At 39.3% G+C, this 19,072-nt stretch overlaps 1 protein-coding gene across 1 annotated transcript in view; it reads left to right on the forward strand.

The window, feature by feature from the left end:
* Positions 1-19,072, forward strand: part of LOC307064923 (phosphatidylinositol 3,4,5-trisphosphate 3-phosphatase TPTE2-like) — a gene marked incomplete at both ends in the record, with an annotated part of 84,264 nt that overhangs the window by 14,968 nt on the left and 50,224 nt on the right. Inside the window, 6 exons of the mRNA XM_079721630.1 lie at positions 5,926-5,970; positions 6,775-6,828; positions 10,706-10,759; positions 12,209-12,277; positions 12,932-12,985; positions 14,641-14,706. Of these exons, the coding sequence (XP_079577756.1) occupies positions 5,926-5,970; positions 6,775-6,828; positions 10,706-10,759; positions 12,209-12,277; positions 12,932-12,985; positions 14,641-14,706 (342 nt within the window). The remainder of the gene's footprint in view (positions 1-5,925; positions 5,971-6,774; positions 6,829-10,705; positions 10,760-12,208; positions 12,278-12,931; positions 12,986-14,640; positions 14,707-19,072) is intronic.

Here is a 19,072-nt window from a genome sequence, read left to right on the forward strand (position 1 = left end):
AATACCACAGGTTAGGCAGTATGTCAGTAATAGTATGCATGGTCCCTTTAAACTTGTCCTTTAGCAGTGCTGGTTGCCCTAATGGAGGATGATCTGTCCATGGGTGGTGACTATTTTCCAGGGACGGCCACTACAAGGGCTCCAGTTGTCACATCTCCGTCAACACCTGAAATGTTGCTAATTACCACAGTGAAGGTCACAAATGCATTTTTATTAGTGAGATTAGTGGTTTACAAATCGGCATGATGGATATTAGAAATACAAAAATATTCAAGGTCTGTGAACTGGTGAAAATAAATAATAGTAACTATCTCAAGGAATGTAATGAGGACCAATTGAAGTAGTATTTGTGAAGCATCAGCACAATGCCTGGCCCTTAGTAAAGACCATTTAAATGTTTGTAAGGTGAAAGATCACTTTGTGATATTTCTTTAATTTTTGGAAAATTTATCCTTATTTTTTTTCAGCTTTTTCTTTTCCTTTTTTTCTCATTTATTCTCAGATGTCTATAATCCAGATGTTAGATATGATTTTATGCTCCATATCAGTTGGCTTTTCTTTGGTATGTTCTCCCTCTATATTCCTTTTTTTTCTTTTTAAATAAATTTATTTTTGGCTGTGTTGGGTCTTCGTTGCTGCACGTGGGCTTTCTCTAGTTGTGGCGACCAGGGGCTACTCTTTGTTGCGGTGTGTGGGCTTCTCATTGCGGTGGCTTCTCTTGTTGCGGAGCACGGGCTCTAGGCACACGGGCTTCAGTAGTTGTGGCACGCGGGCTCAGTAGCTGTGGCTCTTGGGCTCTAGAGTGCAGGCTCAGTAGTTGTGGCACACAGGCTTAGTTGCTCTGAAGCATGTGGGGTCTTCCTGGACCAGGGCTCGACCCGTGTCCCCTGCATTGGCAGGCGGATTCTTAACCACTGTGCCACCAGGGAAGCCCTCTCTATTCTTTTCTACTATTTTCTGGGAGAGTTTCTCAATCTCATCTTCCAACTCTAATTTGCTTTTCACATGTACCCAAACTACTCTTTATCCCATGAATGGATTCTTTATTTCAACAATTACACTTTTACACTGAAGATTTCCTCTTGGGTTTTTTCCTTATGGTTTCTTATTCTTATTTCATATTACTAACATCTTGTCATGTATCATTAAGTGTGCTTCTCATGTGTGTATTGAAAAATCTTACTACAGTAATCAAGACAGTATGGTACTGACACAAAAACAGAAATACAGATTAATGGAACAGGATAGAAAGCCCAGAGATAAACCCATGCACCTATGGTCACCTAATCTATGACAGAGGAGGCTAGAATATACAGTGGAGCAAAGACAGCCTCTTCAATAAGTGGTGCTGGGACAACTGGACAGCTACATGTAAAAGAATGAAATTAGAACACTCCCTGACACCATACACAAAAAACCCTCAAAGTGGATTAAAGACCTAAATGTAAGGCCAGGCACTATCAAACTCTTAGAGGAAAACATAGGAAGAACAACACACTTTGACATAAATCACAGCAAGATCTTTTTTGACCCACCTCCTAAAGTAATGAGCATAAAACCAAAACTAAACAAATGGGACCTAATGAAACTTAAAAGCTTTTGCACAGCAAAGAAAACCATAAACAGAACAAAAAGACAACCCTCAGGATGGGAGAAAATTCTTGCAAATGAAGCAAACAGCAAAGGATTCATCTTCAAAATATACAAGCAACTCATGAAGCTCAATATCAAAAACAAACAAACAATCCAATCCAAAACTGGGCAGAAGACCTAAACAGACATTTCTCTACAGAAGACATACAGATGTTTTGTTCATATCTGTTTGTTCTTTAATTCTTCCAGGTCTTTGTTAAACATTTCTTGCATCTTCTCAATCTTTGCCTCCATTCTTTTTCCGAGGTCCTGGATCATCTTCACTATCATGATTCTGAATTCTTTTTCTGGAAGGTTGCCTATCTCCACTTCATGTAGTTGTTTTTCTGGGGTTTTATCTTGTTCCTTCATGTGGTACATAGCCCTCTGCCTTTTCATTTTGTCTCTCTTTCTCTGACCATGGTTTTCATTCCCTAGGCTGCAGGACTGTAGTCCTTCTTGCTTCTGCTGTCTGCCTTCTAGTGGATGAGGCTATGTAAGAGGCTTGTGCAAGCTTCCTAATGGGAGGGACTGGTGGTGGGTAGAGCTGGGTGTTGCTCTGGTGGGCAGAGGTCAGTAAAACTTTACTCTGCTTGTCTGCTGATGGGTGGGGCTGAGTTCCCTCCCTGTTGATTGTTTGGCCTGAGGCGATGCAGTACTGGAGGCCAGAGGCTCTTTGGTGGGGCTAATGGTGGGCTCCAGGAGGGCTCATGCTAAGGAGTACTTCCCAGAACTTCTGCTGCCAGTGTCCTTGTCCCCACGGTGAGCCACAGCCACCCCCTTCCTCTGCAGGAGACCCTCCAACACTAGCAGGTAGGTCTGGTTCAGTCTCTATGGGGTCACTGCTCCTTCCCCTGGGTCCCGATGTGCACACTACTTTGTGTGTGCCCTCCAAGAGTGGAGTCTGTTTTTCCCTCAGCCCTGTCGAAGTCCTGCAGTCAAATCCCACTAGCCTTCAAAGTCTGATTCTCTAGGAATTCCTCCTCCCATTGCCGGACCCCCAGGTTTGGAAGCCTGATGTGGGGCTCAGAAACTTCACTCCAGTGGGTGGACTTCTGTGGTATAAGTATTCTCCAGTTTGTGAGTCACCCACCCAGCCGTTACGGGATTTAATTTTATTGTGATTGCACCCCTCCTACCGTCTCATTGTGGCTTCTCCTTTGTCTTTGGATGTGGGGTATGTTTTTTGGTGAGTTCCAGTGTCTTTCTGTGGATGGTTGTTCAGCAGTTAGTTGTGATTCTGATGTTCTCGCAAGAGGGAGTCATTTTGTTTACTTTTGATTCAGTGATTAGTTAGGAACTGACATTTCTATAAAGAAGACATACAGATGTCCAAGAGGCACATGAAAAGCTGCTCAACATCACTAATTATTAGAGAAATGCAAATCAAAACCACAGTGAGGTATCACACCGGTCAGAATGGCCATCATCAAAAAAATCTACAAACAATAAATGCTGGAGAGGGTGTGGAGAAAAGGGAACCCTCTTGCACTGTTGGTGGGAATGTAAATTGATAGAGCCACTATGGAGAACAGTATGGAGATTCCTTAAAAAACTAAAAATAGAACTACCATATGACCCAGCAATTCCACTACTGGGCATATAACCAGAGAAAAGCATAATTCAAAAAGACACGTGCACCCCAGTGTTCATTGCAGCACTATTTATAATAGCCAGGATATGGAAGCAACCTAAGTGTCCATCAGCAGAGGAATGGATAAAGAAAATGTAGAACATATGCAGTGGAATATTACTCAGCCATGAAAAGGAACGAAATTGGTCATTTGTAGAGACATAGATGGACCTAGAGACTGTCATACAGATTGAAGTAAGTCAGAAGGAGAAAAACAAATATTGTATATTAACGTATACATGTGGAATCTGAAAAAATTGGTGTAGACAATCTTATTACAAAGCAGAAATAGAGACACAGACGTAGAGACAAACGTATGGTTACCAAGGGGGAAAGCGGGGGTGGGATGAATTGGGAGACTGGATTGACATATATACACTATTGATACTATGTATAAAGAAGATAACTAACAAGAACCTACTGTATAGCCCTGGGAACTCAGTGCTCTGTGGTGACCTAAATGAGAAGGAAATCCAAAAAAGAGGGGCTATATGTATACATATAGCTGATTCAGTTTGCTGTACAGTAGAAACTAACACAATATTGTAAAGCAACTATACTCCAATAAAAAATTTTTTTAATTAGAAAAAATACCTTAGTCATTGTGTTGCAATGGTTCTGCTTCAGATGGTATATGATGTTCAGTTTGTTGTATTTTTCAGGAGTCATACTCCTCAGGTATCTATTTTGACTTGTGAGTTCACATTCCTTGTGCACATTGGCCCCTGTGTCTGGTAACTTGTATTAGGAAAGAGCTGAAAGTTGGGGACCGTCTCAGCATGATTATTAATAGCGCATTCTTGTCACTTTCAAAAGTATCCTGGCTTGGATGACCTATTATAATGTCGCTCTTGTTGAAAGCTAAGATCCAGGGTGTGTTTTCCTCAGTAAGTTTAACATGAGTGGAGGTGATGAGCCTGGGCACAGAGAGTCTCAGGAACCATGAAACACTGTGACCAGGCAAATCCTCTGATCAGGGTATGTCACCTTTCAGCTCCTGGGCGAGGCAGCGTTGGGGGAGGCAGTCACCCTAGGTTGTCACCTGGGGCTTTGGAGATGGGGCGTGGACGAGTGAAGGCCCAAGGATTGCTCTTCAGCCCTTTCCTGTTTTCATCAGCTAACCTAACCCTACCCTAACTTTATCCTAACTACGTCTGGGTAGTTGCTACTGGCTTCTACTGAGGAGGCACTTATTGTCTCCAAGCAACTCAAGGGAAAGGCAAGAACCGAACTTAAAATTTCCCCTCCCCTTGAGTCCCTCCAGGCTGCCCTTGGCAGCCCTTTTCCTCAGTCTGTCCACCAGTTAAGGGTCGACTCTTTTTTTTTTTTAAATTATTTTATTTTTGGCTGCATTGGGTCTTTGTCGCTGCACGCGGGCTTTCTCTAGTTGTGGCAAGTGGGGACTACACTTTGTCGCGGTGCACATGCTTCTCATTGCGGTGGCTTCTCTTGTTGCAGAGCACGGGCTCTAGGTGCGCGGGCTTCAGTAGTTGTGGTGCGTGGGCTCAGTAGTTGTGGCTCGCGGGCTCTAGAGCGCAGGCTCAGTAGTTGTGGCTCACGGGCTTAGCTGCTCTGCAGCATGTGGGATCTTCCCGGACCAGGGCTCGAACCCGTGTCCCCTGCATTGGCAGGCGGATTCTTAACCACTGCGCCACCAGGGAAGCCCAAGGGTCGACTCTTTAGAGTCTTCCAGTTTTGTGTTATTTCTTGGAATCCATACTTCCATTCGTCTTTTATAGTTTTGGGAGGAAGGCTATTATGTCATCTTGGATAGGAACCCAAGATTTCCCAGGGAATTACTCTGAGAATCTTGAAGTGTTTTTGAAATTTAAAATATGTATCAGTTTATATTGTTTTCCTGTACTGATTTTTTGAGGCATAACGTTTGATGAAGGCAGGCTGCCTAAAAACGAATAATATGTGTGAAATGGTGACTATTCATCATGATCTTATGAAGTTGACGGATGCAAAGTGCATTTTTATGTGTCTTATTTTACAGATGAGGAAATTGAGTTATAGAGAGATTAAATTATCCAAACCAGTGATTTGGTGGTGGGAAGTCTTGGTTTTGGATAATATAACCAAATCTCTTTTTGAAATAAATCCAGAGAAAAATAAAAAGGAATCATTCTAAACATGCTCTACTTCTAGTTCAGAAAAAAAAATTAAAATATTATACAGGCCATCCTTGATCTACCTACCTGTTTCTTCTCTATTGAATGCTGACCAGTGACTAGTCCTTGGTGTTTGAATATTCGTTGTTCTGGCATTTTCTTCCTTTCTTTTTTTTTTTCCTGTAACCCTTCATTAGTTATTCCCTGGATCCACCTCCTCGTCCCTATACTCTTGGCTCTTTCATGTTTCCCAAATTGATTCCAGGGTGTGTGCATGGTTGGCAAAATGGGGAAGGAGAAAGGAGGTTTAATAATGAATGCTACATCTCCTTTGCTTCTTTCTGTCACTTTCCAGTGGATTCACCAACACACACACAGCCCAGAGGCTGTCTCAGAGAGCCCAGTGCTGTACTCAAACTGTTTGTTTAGTTTTTTCCATATTCATGATTTTACTTTTCATGTCTTGAAATTCTATTGGGAAAAAGAAACGAATTGCCTTCCAAAGTGTCTGACGTATTTTTTTGTATGATTTTTACTCTTTGGCAGAGTTGTGGATGCCTCTTCAGGCTCCTGTGACGACGTTGACAAGGGGTGAGTTGACTGAAGTGGGTGGTGAAAGGTATTGGGAGCGCTGACCGCAAAGGGAGGTCTCTCTCCATAAGAGACTGGAAGCTTCTATAGGTAACTTTCTTTTGGGGTCTAGATGGAAAAAAGAAGAGGTCATAAGTGGGCCAATCCTTACTCATGGTCTCTTTGTGACCTTTAGTAACTAGTAGCCCAAACTCTTAGGAAGCTATCAGAATGTGTGTGTGTGTGTCTCTGCTAGCGTGGGCCAGGAAAGGAGGAAGGACGGGACAGAAGAGAGCAGCCCTGCTCCAGCTCGGCTCTGGCCCTCACCCTCCAGAGCTCTGCCTCCATCTAAGGCTAGTGTCCCAACTGTAAACCCACCATCATATTGGAGAGAGCCCCTGCCTCGGGCTTGTTGTTCTTTGAACCAAACTGAGGAACAGCAAAGGAGTACCCAGTACAAGAAAAGTAGGGCTGCAGGGGAGGGAAGGATAATCAGGAAGTTAGAAGGGGCTGGAAGTTTGTAGATCTACAGGCTGAAGTTGAATTTTGAAGTAAATGCAGCCTCAGTGCAGTTACACATGAGAGTTAGGTTTAGAAATGAAGAATGGTACTTTTCTGGATTTGTCAGTCTTCTTGGACAGGCCTAAGGTCTTCATTACAGCTAAGAAAGCCCTGTTTCTTGGGAAAATTGAAATACTGATTGCCAAATAAGTAACTTGCATGTAGATTTTTAGGGTTCAACCAGTTTACAAATTGAAGACTACTTGTAACTAATTAACTCTATGAAGTCATTTGGAGTTTGATCCTGTGTTTTTAATTCCTTAGAAATGACCCCTATGAATTGACCTCAGTAATCTGTGACGGAGCCACCTGTGAAAGGTGAGGTATATATTGAGGGGTGGGGGACCAGGGGAAGTGAAGTGGAGAAATTTAGTCTCGGGATTATCCATGGCAATGCAGAATTTTCTGGACAATGATCTAAAATTCTTTCTAAAAACATAGGAATTGCAGTGAGTTGTTATGTTTACTATATTTTTAAGATTCAAGGAATCCTTATTGTTCAGAAATTCATTATATGACTATTCCATGTAGAATATCACTAATGATAAATTTCTGCATACTAGTGAAGTAAAATAGAACAATTCTTGAGGGTCGATGATGGTAATAAAGATGTTAACTTTGATAATTCATATGAATGAGTCTGTGAAGTTGCAAAGGAGGGAACTGGTGGTGGATCTCTTATCATTGGGAAGATAGGGTTTATACTGACACATGAAGAAAAGGGAAAACTATGGAAAGTAAAGATATAGTGGCACTGAACAGCACCTTCAATCAACTGGACCTAATTGACATTTATAGAAGAGCTCACTTAACAAGAGTGGAATATATACGCTTCTCAAGCTCACATGAAACATTCACCAGTATAGATCACTTGTTCAACAAAATAAACTATTTAAAAAAATTTACAACCACAAAGGAGTATCACCTAATGCCTGTTAGAATAGCATCGTTGGGCTTCCCTGGTGGCACAGTGGTTAAGAATCTGCCTGCCAGTGCAAGGGACACAGGTTCAAGCCCTGGTCCAGGAAGATCCCACATGCTGTGGAGCAACTAAGCCCGTGTGCCACAACTACTGAGCCTGCGCTCTAAAGCCCACGAGCCACAACTACTGAGCCCGTGTGCCACAACTACTGAAGCCCACATGCCTAGAGCCTGTGCTCCTCAACAAGAGAAGCCACTGTAATGAGAAGCCCTCTCACCACAACGAAGAGTAGACCCCGCTCGCCGCAACTAGAGAAAACCCGAGTGCAGCAACAAAGACCCAACGCAGCCAAAAAAGTAAATCTAAATAAAATAAAAAAATATGTATGTATAGAATGGCATTGTCAGAAAGATAAAAAATAACAAGTGTTGACAAGGATGTGGAGAAAAGGGAAGGCTTGTGCACTGTTGGTAGGAATGCAAATTGTTACAGCCACTATGGAAAACACTATGAAAATTTCTCAAAAAATTAAAAATAGAATTGTCATATGATCCAGCAATTCCACTTCTGGGTATTTATCTGAAGAAAATGAAAACACTAGCTTCAAAAGACATGTGCAACCCCGTGTTCATTGCATTCTTTACAGTAGCCAAGACATGGCAACAACGTGTCCGTTGACCAGTGAATGGAAAAAGAAGCTGTGGTATATATGTGTGCAATGGAATATATTCAGCCATAAAAAAAAAAGAATGAAATCTTGCTATTTGCAACAGCATGGGTAGAATTCCCGGACTTTTACGCCAAGTGCAATAAGTTACAGAAAGAGAAATACCATGTGGTCTCACTTGTGTGTGGAATCTTAAAAGGAAAAAAAGCTTATAAATAAGAGAAAAGATTGGTGGTTTCCAGAAATGGGGGGTGAGGGCTGCGTAGGGGGTGGGTGAAATGGGTGAGGGAAGTCAAAAGGTACAAACTTCCAGTTATAAAATAAGTCACCCTGGGGATGTACAACCCCTGCTGGAACGGGTTGTACAGCATGGTAACTATAGAGAATCCTACTAATAATACTGTATGAGGGATGGTACCTGCAAACTACAGTTGAATTTGAAGTAATTGCAAACACAAAAACCAGTTACACCTTGGGATTAGGTTCAGAAGTAAAGAAATGTTTTTAATCTTGATCCATTAAGGATTCTTTTACAGGCCTAGGAATTTCATTGCCACCATGTGAAGCTGCATTTCTAGGGTAAAATGAAATACTTATTTCCAAATAAGCACATTATGCATGAATTTGTAATTTTCAATTCATAATTGAAAATGTATCTCTCTACAACTTAGCCAATTTGAATGAAAAAAGTAAGTCTATGAAATCACGTGATGTTTCTGTACATTTTAATCCTTAAGCTATGAGCAGAATGAATTGATATCTGTAACCAATAAGGAAGCCATCACTGAATGGTGAGATTATATGTAGATAGATAGATATGTAAAGATGCACACACAGAGATATTGAATACTAAGTTTCTTGTATGCCTTTTCTAAAATGTTGGTATGTTCTGTATGTAGCATTCTTTTTTTGATCTAGTTGGATAAAAGAGAAACAGATCAGAAGAGGGAGACTTACTCCCATCTGAGTGACTAGTAGCCAAAACTCTTAGAAACCTGTCAGATTGCCTGTGTGAGACTCTGCTAGAACGGGTTGTATTCGTTTGCTAGGGCTGCTGTAACAACATATCACAAATTGAGTGGTTTAAACAACAAAACTTTGTCTCAATCCTCAAGGCTAGAAGTTGGTATCAGGATGTTGGCAGGGGTGGTTTCTTCTGAGTGCTGTGAGGAAGAATCTCTTCCATGCCTCTCTCCTAGCTTCTGGTGGCTGCCGTCAATTGCTCCAATCTCTGCCTTCATCTTCACATGGCATCCTTTCCTTTTGTATAAGGACATCCGTCATATTGGATTAGGAACCCACCCTAACCAGTAGGACCACATCTTGACTAATTACTTCTGCAACAATGCTACTTTCAATAAGGTCACATTCTGAGTTAAAGGGGATAAGACTTCACCATATGAATTTTAGTGGGACAGTATTCAGTCTACAACGTGGGACAAATGAGGAGAGATTCGTATTTGGAAACAAGGGGAAGGCTAGCTGTGGCCTGGGAAGAGACGAGCCCTCAACAGAAGAGAATGGAGCTAACAGCCCCTAGATCTGTCCCACACCCTCCAGAGCTCTGCCACTACGTAAGGGTCCTCCAACCCAAACCCGTGATGGCAGTGGAAGTGGCTGGAGCCATCACTGCCTCAGGTCTGCAGTTGTTGACCCTGTGTGAGGGGCAGGAAAGGTGACCAGGAGGGGTGAAAATAAGGAAGTGACGGAACTGGAGAGTCAGGAATTTAGATGCAGTAAGAGGGCTGCGTACCTACAAACTGAAGTTAAATTGAAATAAATGCCATCACAAAAAGCTGTGAGCGTTCGGATTAAAGGAATAGTAAACAACTTGAGGCATTACTATTTTCACAGGCCTAAGATATCAATTACTGCCATGTAAAGTCTCATGTTTAATGAAAATGACATACCAGCTTCAATTTAGTGTTAAATACATGAGTTTTTTAAAGATCAACAAGTTCATAACTATAGTAATTGTAGCCATTTAAATGACAAAAACCAAGTCAGTCAATTACATGTGATGTCTGACAATGTAGCTTTTAAACTCTTTAGCCCATATCTGAATGAATTGATTGATATCAGAAACACGAGGAAGCCACCAGCAAAATATGAGATATAAAAGAATCAAGATATATATATAATTAATATACATACACATATACATATTTCTATAACGCAAACACATGCTCACACACAGACATACAACACAGAGAGAGAGATTGAAATTTGTGAAATTTATTCTAAGGAGCATTCACAGCAATAAGAGTGTGTTTGACACTGTTTCTAAGTCGAGTCCTAGTAGGATGTGTAGGTAACTCTGTCTGCTCTGGGTCCAGTTGGAAAACAGAGTAGCAAGTCATAAAAGGGCTGCTGCTTTCTCTAAGTGTGCTACCACTACTTACAGGCCGAAGATCATCATTACCACCTTATAGAAGGTCTCATTTCTAATAAAAATGACATAGCAGGCTCAGTTTTGTGATATATACATGAATTGTTAAAGATCAACCAGTTCAAAAGTTGTAGAGTAACTGTAGCTATTTGAATGAAAAAAAGTAAGTCTAGAATTACGTGTGGTGTGTGAACCATGTATCTTCTCAATCTTTTAGCACTGCCCGGAATGAATTGACATCAGAAACCGATAAGGATGGCAACAATGAAACGTGAGATATAAATGAATATTAAAGATAAATGTTTTATACATACATGTATGCACATATATTTATATACTCTTATTAATATGAACACACAAACACATAATCATAAATACTATGGAAGAAAAAGAGGTGCAGTTTTCAAATTCATTCTTAGGAGTATCCATGACAACACAGTGTCTTTGACATTGTTATTAAATCTTCTCACTGTAACACCTGTTAGTAACTTTCTATCTTTTTTGGATCTAGTTGGATAAAAGAGGAACAGGTCATAAGAGGAATCCTTCCTCCTGCTAATAACTACCAGCCAATTCCTGAGTCATGAACTTTTCTGATAGGTCAAAAACATTTATTACAAATGTATATAGAATCATTTCTGGGAAAAATGAGATACCAGATTTCAAATAATTGAGTTACATGTGAATTTTCTAAGAGCCAACCAGTTTATGAGTTCAAGGGTAATTATAGCCCACCTGAACTAAAAAAGTAAAAGTCTAGAAGTCTTGTGGTATTTTATTTTGTCTGTTTTTAATCCTTTAGCACTGCCCCGAGTGAATGGACAGCAGCGTCCTCTGAAGGACTCTCCAATTCAAAGTGAGCTCTGATGAATAAATATGTATGTAATATGTACACACACACATATGTGCATAGTATACATATACAGAGAGATTGAGAATTGGGATGTTCACCCTTAGGAGCACCTATGGAAATATAGAGTTCCCTCGATACTGTTTCTAACGTCCTCTCATGGTAAGGTTCTATGTGGAATAGTCTTTGTCTTTTGAATTGAGGTAGAAAAAGAGGCACAAGACATAGAGGGAGCCTTCTTACTCACAGTCTTGAGTCTCAGTTACTGGCAGCCAGACTTTCGGGAACCTGTCAGATTGCCTGTGCATGAGACTGTCCTGGAGTGGGTGTGGGGAAGATGAAAGCCGTCTGGAGCAAGGAGAATAATAATAAATTGTATCAGCTACCATGTGAGGCTGATAACCCAAATCCAGACCCATGTTCACATCAGATGGAGCCCCTGACTCAGGCCTGTAGTTACTTGACCTTGTGTGAGGGGCAGGAAAGACGAGCATGCTTCCTGTGGAGCACAGACGTGGTCAGGGAGTTAGATTGGTCAAGAAAGTTGGGTACCTACAAGCTGAAGTTGAATTTGAAATAAATTCCACCCCAAAAGGTTGTTACACATTGGATGAGATTCAGTAGTAAAGAACTGTACTTCAATCTTGAGTCATTACCTTTTTGACAAGTGTAAGATATTCATTACAAATACATAAAGCCTCATTTCTGGGGAAAATGACCTACCAGGTTTCAAGCAATCGATTTACATGTCAGTTTTTAAAGGGTCATCTAGTTTTATAAGTGAAAGCATTAATTGAAACTAATTTGAACCAGAAAGTTTAACTGAGAAAATTATAGGGTGTCTGACTCTGTGCCTTTTTAATCCTTTAGCACTGCTTTGAGTGAATTGACAACAGGAAGACCTGATGGACCCACCACTGTTGGACCCACCCCGGATACGTGAGACAGAAATAAAGATAGAGAGATGTCAACAAAAAAATACATATGTATAGAAATGCAGAGAGGGAGAGCATGCGAGAGTGAGAGAAAGAGAGGTTGATTCTATTAGGGAGGTTCATTTTTAGGAGGATTCGTGACATAACAGAGTGTCTTTGACATTGTTTCTAAATCTTTTTACTGTAGCCTATGTAAGTATGTTTCTTTCTTTCTTTCTTTTGTATCTAGTTGGATAAAACAGAAACAGGTCATAAGAGTGATGCTTCTTACTCATCTGTTTATCACTCTTAGATGCAGCCGAAACCCCTAGGGAAACTATCCAAATGCTTGTGTATGAGGCTGTACTAAAATGGGCCAAGAAAGGAGAGAAACTTATTTTGCAAGGAGAAAGTTGTACTCCTGAAGGGGTTCAGGAGTCAAGAAATGTCTATAAACTTGATTCATGACTTCCCCCCGCCCCACTGAGGACGAAGATTTTCATTACAAATGTATAAAGCCTCACAGGGGAAAATGAAATACCAGGTTTTAAATAACTGATTAGAATGTTATTTTTAGGACAACTAGGTTATGAATTGTAAAGCTATTGTAGCTAATGTGCATTGAAAAATAAGTCTAGGGAGAGGTGAAGTCTTACCATGTGCATTTATAATCCTTTAGCCATGACCAGAGCCAGGTGGAAAAGGTAACTTGTGTTGAACCCTTCAATGAAAGGTGAGATATAAATATATAGAGATAGTGTAAGGGGGGGTATTGAGATTTGTGAAATTTATTCTGGGGAACATCTGTGGCAATACAGTTTCTTGGCCGCTTTATCTAAGGGTTCTGTTTGTTTGTTTTGCCAGCCTCAGTATGTTACTTTCTTTCTTTTTTGGATCTATTTGGGGGGAAAAAAGAACAGGTCATAAAAGGGAGTGTTCTTACCCCTAGCCTGTTTGTTACCCCGAGTTAGGAGCAGCCCCTATCTGATACTTTCCCTTAGGAAAGTATCAGATTGCCCATGCGTGGGCCAAGAGAGCACAGAATCATAATAGGAGTTAGGAGAAGGTCTCAGTGGATGGAGAGCAGAGGGGAGCCCTCAGCAGAAAAAAGTGGATCTGATAGACCCTGCATGTGTCCCTCACCTTCCAGAGCTCTGCCACCATGTGAGGCTGGTGCCCCAAACCCAACCCCGCCATCACATTGGAGGGAGCCCCTGCCTTGTCTTGACCCTGTCTGAAGGGCAGGAAAGACATCTATGATTCGTGAAGGGTTACTAGGTGTGGTGTAGGGACTTGAGAAGGCAGGAAGTTATAGGACAAGTGAGATGAGTACCTACAAACTCAAGCTGAATTGGAAGTAAATTTAATCACAAAATGGTGTTACACTTGGGGATTAGGTTCGGGAGTAAAGAAATGTACATAAATTTGATTTATTAAGTTTTCCCACAGGACTAAGATTTTTATTACCAACGGATAAAGTTCATTTGTACAGAAAAATTAAATACCAGGTTTAAAATAACTGATTAGAATATTATTTTTAGGGCAACTAAATTATAAGCTGCAGAGTAATTATAGCTAAATTGCATTTAAAAACAAATCTATAAGACGCATGGAGTCTTACTATGTCCACTTTAATCCGTTAGCCCTGACTCATGTGACTTGAGAGGCTGAGGTGAAAGGTGAGATATAAACAGAGAGGGGAAAAGGGGAGGATATTGAGATTTGTGAAATCCAGTGAGTTATGGAGTCCTTGTCTCAGGCAGTTATTTGAATCCTATTCAAGGAGGAAACAAGATATCCATAATATGTGAAACGTAGGTGGTGCAGGGACCCAGGTTCCAAATAACTAATTGACATATAATTGTTTTAGAGTTCAACCAGTTCATAAGTTCTAGAGCAAGTGTATCCAATTTCAGCCAAAAAAAGTGAAGTCGTTTCGTGCTATGTACATTTTTAATCCTTCACAATGACCCAAATAAATTGACGTCAAAGGTCTTTGACTACTTTGATATAGCTTGCCTTTTAATTATGGTGCCTTCCAAGGCTGCTGATATAATTTACTTGCATCAGTGCTATCTATATCTTATGAATCTCTATCTTTATAGAAAGAGTGAGACAGAAAGAGAGAAGCAGACACGGAGACAAGAGACATAGGGAGAAACAGAGAGGGAAAGATTTGCAAAATTCAGTCTTGGAAGTATCCATAGGAATACAGAGTTTTCTAGACAATGATTCTAAATTTCTTTCTGTAAGATTGGGTCATCCAGTGAGCTAAGTCATGGTTCCTTTAGATTTAAAGAATTCTTTTTCTTCAAATAAGTTTCTCACATCACTGTTCCGTGTAGCAAATCTCTAATGATATATTTTTGCATTTGTTGGCGGTTAAAGTATGATGGGACTGCTGTCCAAGATCGATGATGGTGAAGAAGACAGTGACTCTCTCAATTCACATTAGTAAGTCAGTTTGAAGTTCGGAGGGAGGGAGCTGTTGATGGCTTTCTTATCTTTTAGAAGATGGGGCTCATGCTGAGGAGAAAAAAAAAGAGCTATGGAAAGATAGCAAAATGTTGGGGAGGGAGGGTATACAATGATTCCATTTGAATTTGCATATAAGTACCATACTTGAAAAAATATTTCCACGTATTCACAAGTAAATGTTCTTCTAGTTTGAAAATGTGAAAATATCCTTAGTAGAGACTAATTTTATGACAAAGTTTCTTTCTAATCAGAGGATTGCCAAATGCTACTTGCTCTTCACTTGTGTTCCTTTCTCATTTTTCTTGGATATGTTCTGATTCCTAGTTTTGTTGATTTTGTCTATGAGCAAATGGGACTGAGAGCCAAAGCAAACATGTTTTGCTGATTAAAGACCGCTTCATGTCCATTGGGATTTTATGAATTTTGACTTGCTCCTGAGTAATCTCATGAGAGTACTTCCTGTTGCACTGATCTGAAGGCATTTTTACCTGTGCTCAATGACAAGGACACGATACCTTCTTAAAATCACACACGTCTGACTCTCCCTCCCCCAAACTACTATGTATAAAATAAGCATCAAGGATCTATTGTACAGCACAGGGAAATATAGCCGTTATTTTGTAATAACGTTAAATAGAATATAATCTATAAAATTATTGAATGACTATGTTGTACACCCAAAACTAATATAATATTGTAAATTAATTGTACTTCCAAAAAAAGCCCATGTGTCTGGACTGCAGAATTATTCCTGCAATTTTTCTTCTGCTACTCTCTTGGTCAGTTACTTAAGCATTCACCGACTTGAATTAATGTTGGGGAGTGAGTATTGCTAAAGAGGCATTGAATTGGTTACTGTTGTAATCTGTTGGTGTCTAGACAAAAACAACGTGAAAACTAAAGGGGCGACTAATGAATACAAATAGTTCTTCAAATTACCCATGAATTTCCATTTTCTGTTTTTTTATCATGGGCCATCAATGAAGAGTTCACGCTGCTACTTAATTAAATGATATGTCTGCCTATTAACTATATATTTTCTGCAATGAGGCTGCCCAGGGCAGGGGCAAAATTTGAATAGACTGAGCAAGGCAAGCATTTCCTTCTTCTTACAAACAAAAAGTGTTAGTTTAGTTTTGTTTTTTAAATTACGAATGCTTATGGTATAGATTTGGGTGGCATTTGCAATACTCCCTGTGTGAGAGACACTGGTGTTTCAGACCAGGGGATGGTATTAGATTTGGAGTAAGACCTGGAATCAGTGCTTGGCTTTGGCATCTAATACGCACTGGACACTTGGCAAAATACTAAACTACTTTAAATTTTAGGTCTTTTATCTGTAAACTGGTAATAATGCTATCTACAATATCTATCTACTGGGTGCTAGGTGTAGTATAGTAAAAAACTAAAACTAAATGTGGAGTAATATGTGCACACATATTATTCAGTGTGAATTTAAAACTCCAAAGCACTGTAAATAAATTTTATACTAAAAACCAAAACTAAAGCAACAAAATTTCACTATTAGGAAAATCAGAAAATACAAGCAATAAAACCTCCCATGAAGAGGCATTCCTAATGTTTAATAGATGCCCTTCAAGGTTCTTTAGGCTTATATATTTTTTGTTTATGGATATGGTATCATACATTGTTTTAAAAATAACCTTATTACTTAGTGACATATCATGACTATATTTCCATACATTTGCAACATTATATATTTTTTAATTTCAGATTTTTTATTGTTGCCTGAAGTTCTGCCTATATTTGACTTTATTGATTTTTAAATTTGCAACATTCCTTTTGACAGCTGTATAATATTTCATGGTATAGATGTTTAAATTGTCATTCATTTAAATTGTCAGATATTTCTGGACATTTCAGCTGTGACTGATTACAAAAAATGATGAATAACTTTGAGACCACACCTCTGTATATTTGATTTCTTTATAATACAAATTCTCGGAGGTGGAAATTGTGTGTCAAAAGGAACGTTTGTGAGGCTATTGATTTTGCTACTTTCCACACCAAGATGCAGTGTGCATTTCTTCCCCGTTCACGCTAGCCATCGTTCATCTTTTCAATGTTAGTTAATCTGTTTGTTCTAATGCACATTTGACATTGTTTTTGTTTCTACTTTTTTCATAGAACTTGTATTTCATTGTTTTCAAACTACCTTTGCCCGTTTAAAATTGGGGTATTTATCACTGCCATTGGATAGAAAAGTTAAATATATCCTTTTTATATCATAGATAGGGCAAGTATTTTTTCCCAGGTTGCCTAGCTTTTCACTATATAGAAGCTTATAATCCTCATACAGTTGAGTACATCTGTCCTTCTCTTTATGATTGATGCCTTTAGTGTCAGAAAGTCTTTCTCTACCGAAGATTTTACTATATTCACCGAAATTCATCTATGTTTTGAATTTATTTTCTACATTGAAAGAGAACATCTGCCCAGGATTTATTTTGTATTAAGGTATAAAATGTAGGCGTCTACTTTTCTCCCAGGTGACTACTTAGTTTTCCCAGCATCAAAGTTGCATCCCCCTCCATTGTCCTTACCCTAATTTAATGATCCTTATTGCATTTATCACCTTCTAACTTACTACCTTATTTACTTATTTATTATATTTATGGTCTGCACGAGACAGAATTGAAACATCATGATGGAAGAAAATTTTGTCCATTTTTTTAACTGCTGTATCTCCAGTGCCTCAAACAGTGCCATGGCACATAGTAGGCACTCAGTGAGTTTGGTTGAATGAATGAACCCATTATTGAAAACATTTATATCTTGTTCAAAGATTTTTAAATCCATCTCTATCACGTTGTGAATCTTTATACGCTGGGTCTTTCCAGAATCTATTTTATTTAATCATTTTTCTAGCCTTCTGATTTCAGCATGCTTTTCACACATGATGATATAATTTATAGTGAACTAAAGCATTTTTTAAAAACATAAGGTCCATCCTTTTCCTCTTCCCCTTTTGTTTTTGTAGTCTCAAATTACCTGTTTATGTTTAGTGAGTTTGTTACCAAACTGTAGATAGCTATAGTTATTTTTCTGCTTTCTTTTTTTGTCTCCCTTTAACCTTTATACTCTAATAAAGTATTTAAAAATCTATCTTGGTAAAGAGTGGCAATTTTCTGGTTCTATTTATCACCTTGCTGAAAGTTTTGTGTATTTCTGTCATTTTGTTTGTGATAGAAGAGTTCCTTTCAACATGTCTTGTAAGGCAGGTCTAGTGTTGATGAACTCCAGCTTCTCTTTGTCTGGGAAAGCATTTATTTCTCCTTCATATCTGAATGATAACTGTGTTATATACAGTATTCGTGGGTGACAGTTTTTATGTTTCAGTATTTTGAGAATGTCATTCCACTCCCTCTTGGCCTGTAGGGTTTCTGCTGAGAAATCTGCTGATAGCCTAGTAGTGGGGGTTCCCTGGTAGGTTACCATCCTTTTTGCCCTGGCTGATTTTAAAATTCTTTGTCATTCACTTTTAACAGTTTTAATATTATTTGTCTTGGAGAAGGTCTTTTTGCATTGAGGTAATTAGGTGTTCTCTTAGCTTAATGGACTTGTAACTCCAGTTCCTTCCCCAAGTTTGGGATGTTCCCAGCTATTGTTTCTTTAAATAAACTCTCTGCTCCCTTTTCCCTCTCTTCTCCTTCTGGGATATGCACTATCCTAATGTTGTCCTTCCTGGAAGAGATAACTCTCTCAGGATTTCTTCCTTTTAAAAACCTTATTTCTCTTTCCTCTTCTACTTGTATCATTTTTAGATTGCTGTATTCCAGCTTGCTAATTCTCTCTTCCATATTGTCTGCTCTGTTTCCAGTGCTTCTAATGTGTGTTCTTTATCTCATTTATTGAGTTCTTGAGCTCCAGAGTTTCTTTTTGCTTCCTTTTTATTTATTTATTTATTTAAATTATTTTTTATTGACGTATAGTTGATTTACAATGTTGTGTTAAGTTTCTGCTGTACAGCAAAGGGCATCAGTTATTCCTATACATATATATCCACTCTATTGAGTAGAGTTCCCTGTACTACACAGTAGGTTCTTATTAGTTATCTATTTGATATATAGTAGTGTGTATATGTCAATCCCAGTCTCCCAATTGTTTCTTTTTAGAGTTTCAGTCTCTTTGGTAAAATATTCTTTCTGATCATTCATTTTTATTCCTGAGCTCATTAAACTACCTTTCTGAGTTTTCTTATATCTCATTGAGTTCATGGGCTGTGCCACTGCAGGTGGGGGAGTGGCAGTGAGGTTGTGGTCACCTCGGTGGCTGGAGGGACAGGATGCCAGGCCCCAGTGTTGGTCAGTTACATGTAGCC

Source organism: Hyperoodon ampullatus (genome assembly GCF_949752795.1).
Source record: "Hyperoodon ampullatus genome assembly, chromosome: 16".
In the NCBI taxonomy this organism is placed as follows: Eukaryota; Metazoa; Chordata; class Mammalia; order Artiodactyla; family Ziphiidae; genus Hyperoodon; species Hyperoodon ampullatus.